At 45.2% G+C, this 12,431-nt stretch overlaps 1 protein-coding gene across 1 annotated transcript in view; it reads right to left on the reverse strand.

Moving 5' to 3' along the window:
• The window catches only part of ACSBG2 (acyl-CoA synthetase bubblegum family member 2), a 28,940-nt gene extending 20,599 nt beyond the window's left edge, over positions 1–8,341 (reverse strand). The window contains exons 1-4 of the mRNA XM_036848040.1: positions 8,287–8,341; positions 6,466–6,695; positions 2,576–2,664; positions 1,618–1,738 (exon numbers count right to left, since the gene is read on the reverse strand). Coding sequence (XP_036703935.1) covers positions 1,618–1,738; positions 2,576–2,664; positions 6,466–6,695; positions 8,287–8,302 — 456 coding nt within the window. The 5' untranslated portion in view covers positions 8,303–8,341. The remainder of the gene's footprint in view (positions 1–1,617; positions 1,739–2,575; positions 2,665–6,465; positions 6,696–8,286) is intronic.
• Positions 8,342–12,431: the final 4,090 nt, after the last annotated feature.

The following is a 12,431-nucleotide window of genomic DNA, read 5'->3' on the forward strand; positions in this document are numbered from 1 at the left end:
GAGGATGCAGGAAGGGATGGAAGGGCCAGGTAGGCCATGCCTTGGAGGTGACAGCGAGGAGTTTGCAGTTTATTCTAAAGGAAGGAGGGAAGCACTGGAGGATTATGAGCCGTGACCATCACACAGAATCAAAGATTTCCAAGTGGACCTGAGCGTCCAGTTTGGGAGGAGAGTATCCGGAGCCTGGCTTTGAATCTTTCATACAGAGCAACCAGAACAAGAAACCTCCCACAAACTGCATCTTTGATGAAACTAAGAGATGGAAATAATTTATGCATGTGAGGTTGAATATACCAGAACAAGGACAGGAAGCCATATCAATGAGGTGGCTGCAGGGGAAAGGATGGGGCACGTGACATTTTCTAACAGTGGAAGAACCCAAATCGGAAGCCAGTATTCACGGCAAGAAGGAGAAGGGCCCCACCCATCACTCATCACCCATCACCCACCCCGCAGTGTGTTCTGCTATGAACAGGACAGACAGGGCATGACATGAGTACCAGGGACCAAAGAAGCATGCCTTCAGAAAGCAGTTTCAGAAAGTAGACGTCTATCCTCACTGAACCAGCTCAGGAATTAGGCATCGAAGGAGGCCTGGTGGCACAAAATATCCTGTTTCACTGAGTCTGGCTGGATTCCATTGAGGCTGGCAAATCTGCCCTAATTTCAGAGAAGTTAAAATGTGGGAAAACACATGGCCCATGGCGTTCAGAGAATGCCATCCATGGCGAGACATCTCAACTCCAGAAATATTAAAAAGTAACTCAGAAAAGATGAAATATGGTATTAAAGAAACAGTCACAGGAATTCCTTGGTGGTCCAGTGGTTAGGACCCTACGCTTCCACTGCTGGGGTCCCGGGTTCGATCCCTGGTCGGGGAACTAAGATCCCACAAGCTGCGCGGTGCAGTGGCTCTTGGGGTGAGCCATGAATCTGGCCATTGAGGCTCACCCCTCCCAAGGACTCCCCTCCCGGAGAACGTAGGGTAGTCAAGCTTCCAAGGACTCCCCTCCCCTCAGGATCCTTCTGCCAAAAGCTGGTTCAAGCAACTGCAGCTCATTCAAACACGAGTCATCGGAAATGTTTCTTGCAACATTACAAAGATAACACAAGGGGAAAAAAAAAAAAAAGGAATAAGAGAGGGTCAGATTTCACTGTGCACAAAAAGTCACTGCAAAGCAAAGGAAAATTGCCCCCTAACCTTCCAGCGTAAAACCTAGGACGTAATGGGGTAAACGCAGCTGGGAAGGAAGAACACAAAGCAAACATACAAGCCCTGAGGGGAGAGCCAGACATCACGAAGTAGGGAAACAGGAAGTGGTCGGACTTATGAAAGAAACAGAAAAGAAAGACAAAAGCATTTCAGAAAGGAGGACAATTATAAGAGGTCAACATAGCAAGGATGACAAGGTTCAAAATAACTTTTTAAAAGAAAACTGATAAACAGTGAACTGTATATAAAATAACAACAAACACATTTTTAAAAACAGAGGCCGAGTAGGAAATGAATATGCATTGGAAATTAAACTCATCCACTCCACACACATCCACTCCACACACACCCCCCCTCCTTCCCCCGGTGACTGGCAGGCAGCAATGGGGGGCGGAGAGGTTTACCGAAAGGATTTTCTGCAGCTGTAGGTCATTTTCCACCAGCAGGATGTTCACTTTGGCATGAGCAATGATGTATTGACAGACTTCCGCAGAGTTGGTGGCATAAATACCAACACAGAAGCCCCTGGGAAAAGAAAACACGTGCACGAGTGTGCCCCATACACCTTAAGTCGAGAACGAACGTCCTGGAAGGTGGGGGGAGGGGAAGGGTCTGCAGGGAAGGTCTGAGTTTGCAGCCTCGGCACCAGCTTCCCTCCCTCCACAGCTGGACAGTGATGAAAAGGACAAAAATGACGGTGATGATGAGAGAATGGGCTCCCAGGTTGTCATTATGACATGGAACCCTCACAGTACCCCATTTTACAGATGAGGAAACTGAGGTTCAGGGCAGGGAAGTCACTTGTTCAGGGTCCCACGGCAAATAAGAGGTGGGGTTTGGACCCCCCCCCCCACCTCTCCACCCGTTCCCTTCATTTGCAACCTTTTGTTCTTGCTTTGAACCATTCTGCTGTGGGTTCCCTTTGTATCTCCCTGCTGGCTGATGACATCAAGGATCTTTCCAACTGCCTATTGGCTACTTCCCTTAGTGATGTTTCTGTACAAGTCTCTTGCCCATTTAAAAATCTTTTATTTTTTTTTTGGCTGCGCTGAGCAGCATGTGGGATCTTAGTTCCCCGAACAGGGATCGAACCCGTGCCCCCTGCAGTGGAAGCGCGGAGCCTTAACCACTGGACTGCCAGGGAAGTCCCTCTTTTTGTGTTTTTATTCCTGAATTGTAGAAGTCCCTTGTGTATATGAGATACTAGTCCTCTGTTAGACGGGTGTGTGTGTCTATCTCGCCGGCTCGCCTGCGGCTGCTTCTGCAACCCCCGCTCACATCTCCGTGGGAACCAGCCTGGGGCTGCCAGTTCCCAGAGCAGCACCGCCCAACATCCACAGGGACCCGGGCCCGGGGTCTTACCCGGCGAAGATGGCGCCAAGAGCCGCAAGGAACCACTCGACGGAGTTAAACCCAAGGATGCCGACTGAGTGGAAAGGCTCCAAGCCCAGCTGGGAAGGCAAAACCAGACAGACGAACAGAAAACAGAAGCAACAGAGGTGGTTTGCTTCCGGATGGGATCTGCTCACTGGCAGGTGAAAGCAGACCCCAGAGCCCACGGAGTCACAAGGGGGACAGCCCGTGTTGAGATGAAAATCCGGAGTGTGATTTTTTTTTTGTGACTCTTGGGAGGCTGGTTTATCTCCCTCTCTGTAATACCCCCTTTATTTATTCTAATTTTTATGTATTTTTTTCTATATTTATTTTTATTTGGTTGCACCAGGTCTTAGTTGTGGCAGGCGGGCTCCTCAGTTGTGGCATGCGAACTGTTAGTTACGGCATGCCTGTGGGATCTAGTTCCCTGACCAGGTATCAAACCCGGGCCCCCTGCATTGGGAGCGTGGAGTCTTTAACCACTGTGCCACCAGGGAAGTCCCCTATGTATTTTATTTTTTAACCATTAACCAACTTTAAGTACACAGCTCAGTGGCATTAAGCGCATTCACATTGTTGTCCAACCATCCCCACCATCCACCTCCAGAACTTTCTCATCTTCCCCAACTGAAACTCTGTCCCCATTAAACACTGACTCCCCACCCCCTCCCCCAGCCCCTGGCCCCCACCATCTACTTTCTGTCCCTATGGATTTGACTCCTCTAGGGACCTTTTATAAGCGGAATCATATATTTGTCCTTTTGTGTCTAGCTTCTTTTACTTAGTATAATGTCCCCCAGTTCATCTATGTTTTGACAGGTGTCAGCATTTCACTCCATTTTAAGGTTAATGTTCCATTATATGGACGGATCACATTTTGGTTATTCATCCATTGATGGGCACTTGGGTCGCTTCCTCCTTTTGGCTGTTGTGAGCAATGCTGCTATGAACATGGGTGTCCAATATCTGTGTGAGTCCCTGCTTTCACTTCTTTTAGGTCTGTACCCAGAAGTGGAATTGCAGGATCGTATATGGTGATTCTAAGTTTAATTTTGTGAGGAACCGCCAGACCGTCTTCCAGGGTGGCTGCACCATTTTACATTCCCACTGACAGTGACTGAGGGCTCCAATTTCTCCACATCCTCACCAACACTTGTTATTTTCTGTTTGTTTGTTTTTTTAATTAGCCATCCTAATGAATTCATTTTTATTTTTAATCATAACAGTACTCAAAGAGTGATACCCTATAGTGGTAATAAATTGCACTTTTGAAGGCATAGCCTTGATCTGAACGTGGTTTAGGATGGATCAGGAGACCTGGACATGAAAGTGATCATGCTTGGTGGTCGCCCCCCTTTTGTCCTGGAAACTCCAATTTTGTTGGCTCTTTTAGTCACCTGGGCAAGGCTGGCAGTGACCCTCTGTCCCCAGGGAAAACCTAAGCATTTGGAAGGCGTCTGCCTGGTGATGCTTCAGAACGTGATGCAACACGTTTATGCTTAGTGGCAGAAAGGCTGTCTTCACTGTGGACAGTGTCTCTATCAATGTGTAGATAAACTGACTTCTTTCTTATTGGATCCCTGAGATTTAGGAGAGCAGGGGTCCTTGAACTCCAGAACTAAGGGCATAGGGAAAGAGGACCATCTTTCAGGAAGGGTGAACTAGCCACAGCACTATGGCGTGGGGGTAAGGGCAGCCAAGAAGCAATCCAGGCCAAGCAGGTGGTTCCTAATTCCGACCTCTCACAGTCTCTAGATGAAGACACATGGACATCAGAGGAGGGGAGAGAGGAGCTTGGGTCTCGGTCAAAATGTGATCGGATTTCCTGTAAATCAGAACCATCAGGAGATGCCTTTTTACAGTACGAGATGTCTGTTACATTCATCATCTATGGCTGCATAACCCATCATCACAAATGTAGCAGCTTAAAAGAGCACACATTTATTATCCCAGTTTCCACAGGTCAGGAGTCTGGGGGGCGGCACAGCTGGGTTCTCTGCCTAGGATCTCCCAAAGCTGCAATCAAGGTATCGGTGGAGACCATGACCTCCTCCAAAGCTTGGGGGCCCCGCACTTGGAGGTTGTTTGCAGAATTCATTTCCTTGTGGTTGAATGATGGAGATCCTCTTCTCTTGCTACCTGCCCGCTGAGGGCCGCTCTCAACTCCTGGAGTCGGTATGCCATCCCCTGCTACATGGCGCTCTCCAGACATGGCAGTTTGCTTCCAGGACAGCAGGAGAATCTCTCTTAATGGTTCACCCAACTAAGTCAGGCCCACCCAGAGCACCTGCCCTTTCTCATGAACTCAAAGTCAACAGATTAGAGACCTTCATGACATCTGTGAAATCCCTTCACCTTTGCCATCTCAGGAGGGAAATCCCATCATAGCCCACAGTCACAGGGAGAAGATTATACAGCACAAGTACACCAGAGGTTGGGAATCTCGGTGGAGTCACCTTAGAATTCTGCCTAACATGCCTATCAGATTGGCCCAGATGAACAGTTTTGATAATATGATGTTGACAATAACATAGGTAAACAGATTCTCTCATACATTGTGAGTGGACTTAAAGGGCATTGTCTGTGTAGGAATTCATTGTACAAAGAAGGTTCAATGTGGCACCACGTATCGTAGCAAAGGCTGGAAGCAACTTAAATGCCCACCCGTAGGGGGCTGATGAAGTCAATACTGTTACATACGTACTTGCAGTTGTTGAAAAGAATATGGATTTTTTTTTGAAAAAAATAAATCAATATGGAAGGATCTCAGAATGCAGCAACCAGCCTCCAAGATGAGTTTCATCTCCTGGTGTTTGTGTTCTACTATAATCCCCTTCCATATTGTATCAAGGTCTGCTTAACCTTGTGAAAGAAGTGATAGTATGTCATTGCTGAGATTAGGTTATAAAAGATATCACGGTTCCCACCTGGTTCATTCTCTCTTTTGGATCACTCTTTTTTTTTAAAAATTAATTAATTAATTTATTTATTTTTGGCTGTGTTGGGTCTTCGTTTCTGTGCGAGGGCTTTCTCTAGTCGCGGCGAGTAGGGGCCACTCTTCATCGCAGTGCGCAGGCCTCTCACTGTTGAGGCCTCTCTTGTTGCGGAGCACAGGCTCCAGACGCTCAGGCTCAGTAGTTGTGGCTTACGGGCATAGTTGCTCCGCGGCATGTGGGATCTTCCCAGACCAGGGCTCGAACCCGTGTCCCCTGCATTGGCAGGCAGATTCTCAACCACTGCGCCACCAGGGAAGCCGTGGATCACTCATTTTGGGGGAAGCTGGCTGCCATATTGTGAGGACACTCAAGCAACCCTACGGAGAAGGCCATGGAGCTAGGAACTGAGGCCTCCTGCCAAGAGCCAGCCATGTACAGAAGCCATGTACAGATGATGCAGCCCAGGCTGACAACTTGACTACAACCTCATGAGAGATCCTGAACCAGAAACATCCAACTAAATCACTCCTGGATTCCTGACCCACAGAAACCAAGAGATAATAAAGCTCTGTCATTTTGAGTCACTAAGTTCTGGGGTAATTTGTTATGCAGCAGTAGCTAACTAATACACACATATACTGTGCTAACAGAAAAAAAGCAGGTTGTAGACTCGGGTATAGTATGCTACCATGTGTGTAAAAATGTGCATATATAGAATTATATAACATGTACACATAATTTATTCCCCAGAAGAGCATAGAAAAAACTGCAAATGGCGGCTACCCCCATAAGAGAGGGGACAAAGATTGGAAGGAAATTTTTCACCAGTTAACCTTGTATCTTGGGGTGCCTTGTGCATTTTGTCCCATATGTATTTATACATAAAAGGAATGATTTAATACATGATGAACGAATGAAGGAATGAATGAATGAATCATTTACCTTGAGTAAGGCTCTTGCAGCCTTCCGACAAGCTTCGTAGTACTGGTTGTAATTCAGAACTTCCCACTTTCCATTCTTCTTTGATGCGAGGGCTGGATAAGTCCCAAATCGGTTGACTGACTCCCGAAAAAATTCAGGGATGGTCATGGGGGTCTCATGGCCTGGCCCATGTTTTGAAAGCCTCATAAGGACTTCTCCATCTCGGTGAATGGTCCACGGCCCAGGAGTAACTGCAAATAGTCACCAGGGTTGGGTGGCAGACTTTTTTTATTCATTTAATAACTCAGGAGTTGGAGGGGTGGCGGGGGCTGTCTTTTTGAACCTGAATTAATCCCACACCTCGAGTGAAGTCGTATGGTCAGTGCTGGTCTACTCAAGCTTCCTCTTTCATTTATTTCTTCCTTACCCTCTCAACAGTTTATTATGAAAATTTTCAAGCATACAAAAATTTGGATTGTATAGCTAATGCCCTCTACCCACCACCAAATTCTACAACTTCTAGCATTTTGCTGTATTTGCTTTATCACATCTCCATCCAGCCATCCCTCTATTTATCCATCCATTCTGCCATCTTACTTTTTGATACATTTCAAAGTAAGCTGCAGCTGTCCATTTCACCCTTCAACATTTGAATCATTTTTAAAAATTTTATTGAGGTATAGTTGATTTATTACAACGTGTTAATTTCTGCTGTACAGCAAAGTGGCTCAGTTATGCATATGTATATTCTTTTTCATATTCTTTTCCATTGTGGTTTATCACAGGATATTGAATACAGTTCCCTGTGCTACACAGTAGGACCTTGTTGTTTATCTGTTCTATATATAATAGTTTGCATCTGCTAATCCCAAACTCCCAATCGTTCCCTCCCCTACCCCCCTTCCCCTTGGCAACCACAAGCCTGTTCTCTATGTCTGTGAGTCTGTTTCTGTTTTGTAGATAAGTTCATTTGTGTCATATTTGAAATTCTACATATAAGTGATATCATATGGTATTTATCTTTCTCTTTCTGACTTCTCTTAGTATGATAATCTCTAGGTCCATCCATGTAGCTGCAAATGGCATTATTTCACTCTTTTTAAAAACATTTTAATCATTTGGTGTGAATCAGCCTTTAGTATTTGAATCATTAACTAGAATTCCATATTATTTACAAATGATATATATATAGACATATCTGCATTACATTATTATTACATCTGCACCGTATATAATTATATCTGTACCATATGTATAATTACCTCTACACTATATATGTATATAATTACATCTGTACTATATAATTATATTCTCAATCTATATATTATTACATCTGTACTATATAAACAATTACATATTACATCTGCCACATATATATACACACACAGTTACATCTGCACTATATATAATATACATGTAATATGTAACATATAGTATTATATATATTATATATTTATGTGCTTTACCCACACAGGCTCACCATCCTAATAAGGCTCACACACAGGCTCACCATCCTAATAAGGAGGTGCTATTATCAATGCACCACCCCCCCCCCGCCCCCAGTACCAGCAATACACACGAGGCTTCAAAAGAGTAAGTGACTCGCCCATTGTCACCCGGCTAGCAGAGCTCTGCTCTGAACGACAGGGCCCAGCTGTCAACCACTTGCCCGTGCCACCTCTGCTCCCCATCACATATAGAGACTTGGCCTCCCAGGTTCGGGCATCTCCGCCAAGGCCAGCAGCTGGGGCAGGGAGGAACTGCGCCTGACTCTCCCGGCCCGGACCCCTTTATAAAAAGCCATGGCTGACTCAGCGCACCTTTCTCTCTCACACAGCATACCTCGTTCTTGATTCATGTCTGCTTTAAGGTCCTCGGCCTTCTCTTCTCAAGTCATTGGGGTTTCAGCCCTTCCAGGTCCGCAGAGACCATTCTTCACAGTGCTGCAAGGCACAAAGCAAGGAACTTAGCAGGCCTGGCAAAGGGGCTGCAGGTCTGAAGTCAACTCCCATGTCTGCTTAGTCATGTCTGCCCAGAATCCTGGGGTTGATTAGTCATGCCTGTCCTGGGCCTAGGAGGAGAGGAGAGTGGCCTGTATGCCAGATCATAGAGCAGTTGTAAAGTCCAAAGGGTGTTCAGTCTTTGAGTTTCCAGAAGAGTGGCTTAAACAGTTAGACTATAGGGGCCAAGGCCACACGTGATCCTTTGGGTGAGAAAACATTTTGAGGTCTCCTGAAGGAAAGCAACTCTCACAAGAGAGTTCTGCTCTGGTTGGTTGCCTTAAAGATAGTACAACATGAGGGACTTCCCTGGTGGCACAGTGGTTAAGAATCCACCTGCCAATGCAGGGGACACGGGTTCAAGCCCTGGTCTGGGAAGATCCCACATGCTGCAGAGAAACTAAGCCTGTGTGCCATAACTACTGAGCCTGCGCTCTAGAGCCTGTGAGCCACAGCTACTGAGCCTGTGTGCCTAGAGCCCATGCTCTGCAACAAGAGAAGGCACCGCAGTGAGAAGCCCATGCACCGCAACGAAGAGTAGCCCCCACTCACCGCAACTAGAGAAAGCTCACGCTCAGCAATGAAGACCCAACGCAGCCAAAAGTAAATAAATAAATATTAAAAAAAAAAGATAGTACAGCATGAAAACCCAAAGGGCATAAAGGAAAAAACAGAGTAAATCTTGTTACATAAAAAGTTTAAAATTTTTCACATAGCAAAGAATACCATGAATAGAATCAAAGGATCAACAACAAACTGAAAAAATATATATAGGCAACACATCTAATCAATAAAGGCCTGATTTCCTTAATATGTAAAGAATGCCAATGAATCAATAAGAAAAAGATCAATAACCCAATGAGAAATGGGACAAAGGCTTGAATAGACAATTCTCTGAAAACACATTTTTAAATGACTTTTAAAAGCAGGAAAACATGCTCCATCTCAGTCCAGAGAGAAACGCAATAGAAGATACAATGCAGTTTTCACCTATCGGATGAAGTAAGACCAAAAAGCTTGAAAAGACCTTATATTCTTGAGGATGTGGGATAACAGGGGCTCTCAAATACTGTGGTAAAAGTTGATGCAGCCCCTTTAGAGGATGTTGTATTAGTAATCAAGCTTAAGGTCACATGGCCGTGAATCCATTGGTAGAGGACTGCAGATTCCTGGCTGCCCAGGGTCCTTGCACACTTAGGAACTGACAGACACCACTGTCTGAAGCCTTTTGTGTATGATGAGGCACAAGCACCACTCCTTAAGCTTGTTTGACTTTCAATGTGTTAATCCTTAAATCTATTAAACAACATTTTTTTAAACATCTACATAACATGAATTAATAGTTATTCTCATGGACTGAATTGTGTTCCCCAAAATTTGTATGTTGAGGCCCCAACCCCCCTAATGTGATTGTATTTGGAGATGGAGCCTTGAGGGAGGTAGTCAAGGTTAAATACAAGGGTGGAGCCCTAATCCAATAGGATTGATGTCCTCCTAAGAAGAGAAAACCAGCTCTCTTTTTTTCTATCTACCACATGAGGACACAGCAAGGAGGCGGCCGTCTGGAAGAGAGGCCTTACCAGAAACCAGTCCTGCTGACACCTTGATCTTGAACTTCCAGCCCCTGCAACTGAGCGAAAATAAGTTTCTATTCAGGCACCCATTCTGCAGTGTTTTGTTATGGCAGCCCTAGCAGACAGTTACATAAATACCTTAAAAAATGTTGCTTAATGAGCTTGTGAATTTAATCAAAATTTCCCAAACAGGGACTTCCCTGGTGGTCCAGTGGCTAAGACTCCGCTCTCCCAATGCAGGGGGCCCGGGTTCGATCCCTGGTCGGGAAGCTAAGATCCCACATGCCGCAACTAAGAGTTCGCATGCCGCAATGAAGATCCCACACGCCGCAAGCAGCTAAGACCTGGCACAGCCAAATAAATAAATATTTTTTTAAATTCCCAAACAATTCAACACTGGCCACACATACTTCCTTAATCAACCCCAGCCCGCAAGCATGTAATTAAACTCACATATCCAATACATTAATCTGTTCCAATCAAAAGGTTATCTCCAGACATACTCAGCTGTGCCCTTGGAGGGCAAGATAGCCGGTCGACACTGATTGCGAGTGATGTTTCAGTGGTTTCCATGAGGAAAACTGTATTATTTAGTTTGTGATCCACAGTGTGCTCCATATAAGAATCAAGCAGTTGTTATAAATTCTAGATTTGCGGTTAACGTTCTACCAACTCCAAATATTTCTATCAGAACCAGGGGGTATATAGCCTCTGGCGAATGGAGCCCCATGACCTACACAGGGTTCTATACTAGCAGATACTGGCTTTGTATTTCAGTGAAAACAGGTAGCTAGAAAAAGGCGCCTTAGAAGATGAACTTGAGTCTCCGTGGAGCTTATACACACAGAGTAGACCCATCAGCGGAGCAAAGAAAGCAGCAAAGCACAGCCAATTTAGACGAAGCTATAAACATGCATGTGAAGACGTGCCCAAAGCATGCGGCAAACGAAGAAACTAGAAGGAGGTCCAAGGTCTGGCTGGAGCGACTGGATCTGGCCAGAACCTTAGGGGCACCCTGGATTCACCCTTCACTCCCCACCTTCCTTTCCTTCCCTCCCTCCTTTCCTTCCTCCCTTCCCACCTCCCCCTCTCTTCCTCCCCCTCCCCCCTCTCCCCCCCACATCTGGTCCACCAGCAAATTCTATCAGCTCAGCCTTCAAAATCAGTCCCAAACCAACCGCTTTCGAACCTGGGCTCCCTCGCGTGAGCCAGAGGGACCCCAGTCAAGGTGGGGCCCATCACCCGCATGCGCTGTGTGGTTGCTGGCTGGATCCCAACGCCAAGATGCTTGTGAGGCAATCGAGGACTTGAACGCTGCCTGGATCTCACGTGACACGAAGAGAGGATGGTAACTTTTGAAAGTGTGATAACAACGGCTCTGGGACTCAGTTACAGAAGAGGATCCCTGTCGCTAAGGCGTTCCCAACCTGGAATAATAGCGTGCTGTCTGGGGTTGGCTTTAAAACCAGCCGGCGGGGGGCGTGGTCACGTGGAGATGAACAAGGTCAACTTCACGTTGACAATTATTGTAGCCAAGTAGTGGGTACATTGTGGGGTGGGGTGGTTCACGACACCGCCAGCTCTATTTGTGCGTGATTGAAAATTCATAGAACTCTTCACCAAAAATAAATAAATTCTATGATATGTGAAAAAACTGTACTATGTTAGGATGGACAATTTTAAAATATTTTGTGGCTAATTTCATTGGGCTTCCAGGTGTTGCTAGAGATAAAATATAAGGAGAAAATAATATATGAGTAGTAGCTTCGCATTTTCAATATAGACTTAGGTCTTGTCCATAATATATCAATTACGTGTTGATTGTTAAAAAGTCTTCATCACTTTTCCAAATATGTGTTACATGGTGATAGCATACAGAGAAAAATTTCCTCCAGGCAATTAATGTTTTATAAATAAAGGTTTCCTTTGCCAAACTAGAAAATAAAAGATGTACTGTACACCAAAATCCTATATCCCTACCCCAATGTGAAATTTTTGATAAAATATAACAAAATTTTTTAATGTAATAAAAGATCTACCCCATGCCAAGCACCATGACAAGCTGTTTGGGGCTACCGTAAAGGACTTTCAGAAAGTATCTGTTTCCACAAAAAAAAATTAAAATGGGGAATAGAACTCCCACTTGAGAGCAAACTGAAGTAAATTGGGACTTCCCTGGCAGTCCAGTGGTTAAGACTCTGCACTTCCAACGCAGGGGGCGCCGGTTTGATCCCTGGTCGGGGAACAAAGATCCCGCATGCTGCAGCGCAGCCAAAGAGAAAAAAAAAATCAAAGTAAATTGGAAACACCAAAGTGTTATTCACCTAAAAGAATTTTAAACTACATACAAAGAATGGCCACTGGAGCACTGTTTGGACAGCAGAGGACTGGAAGAAATGGAAATATCCAGCAA

The sequence above is a fragment of the Balaenoptera musculus genome, chromosome 3 (genome assembly GCF_009873245.2).
Source record: "Balaenoptera musculus isolate JJ_BM4_2016_0621 chromosome 3, mBalMus1.pri.v3, whole genome shotgun sequence".
Classification (NCBI taxonomy): Eukaryota; Metazoa; Chordata; class Mammalia; order Artiodactyla; family Balaenopteridae; genus Balaenoptera; species Balaenoptera musculus.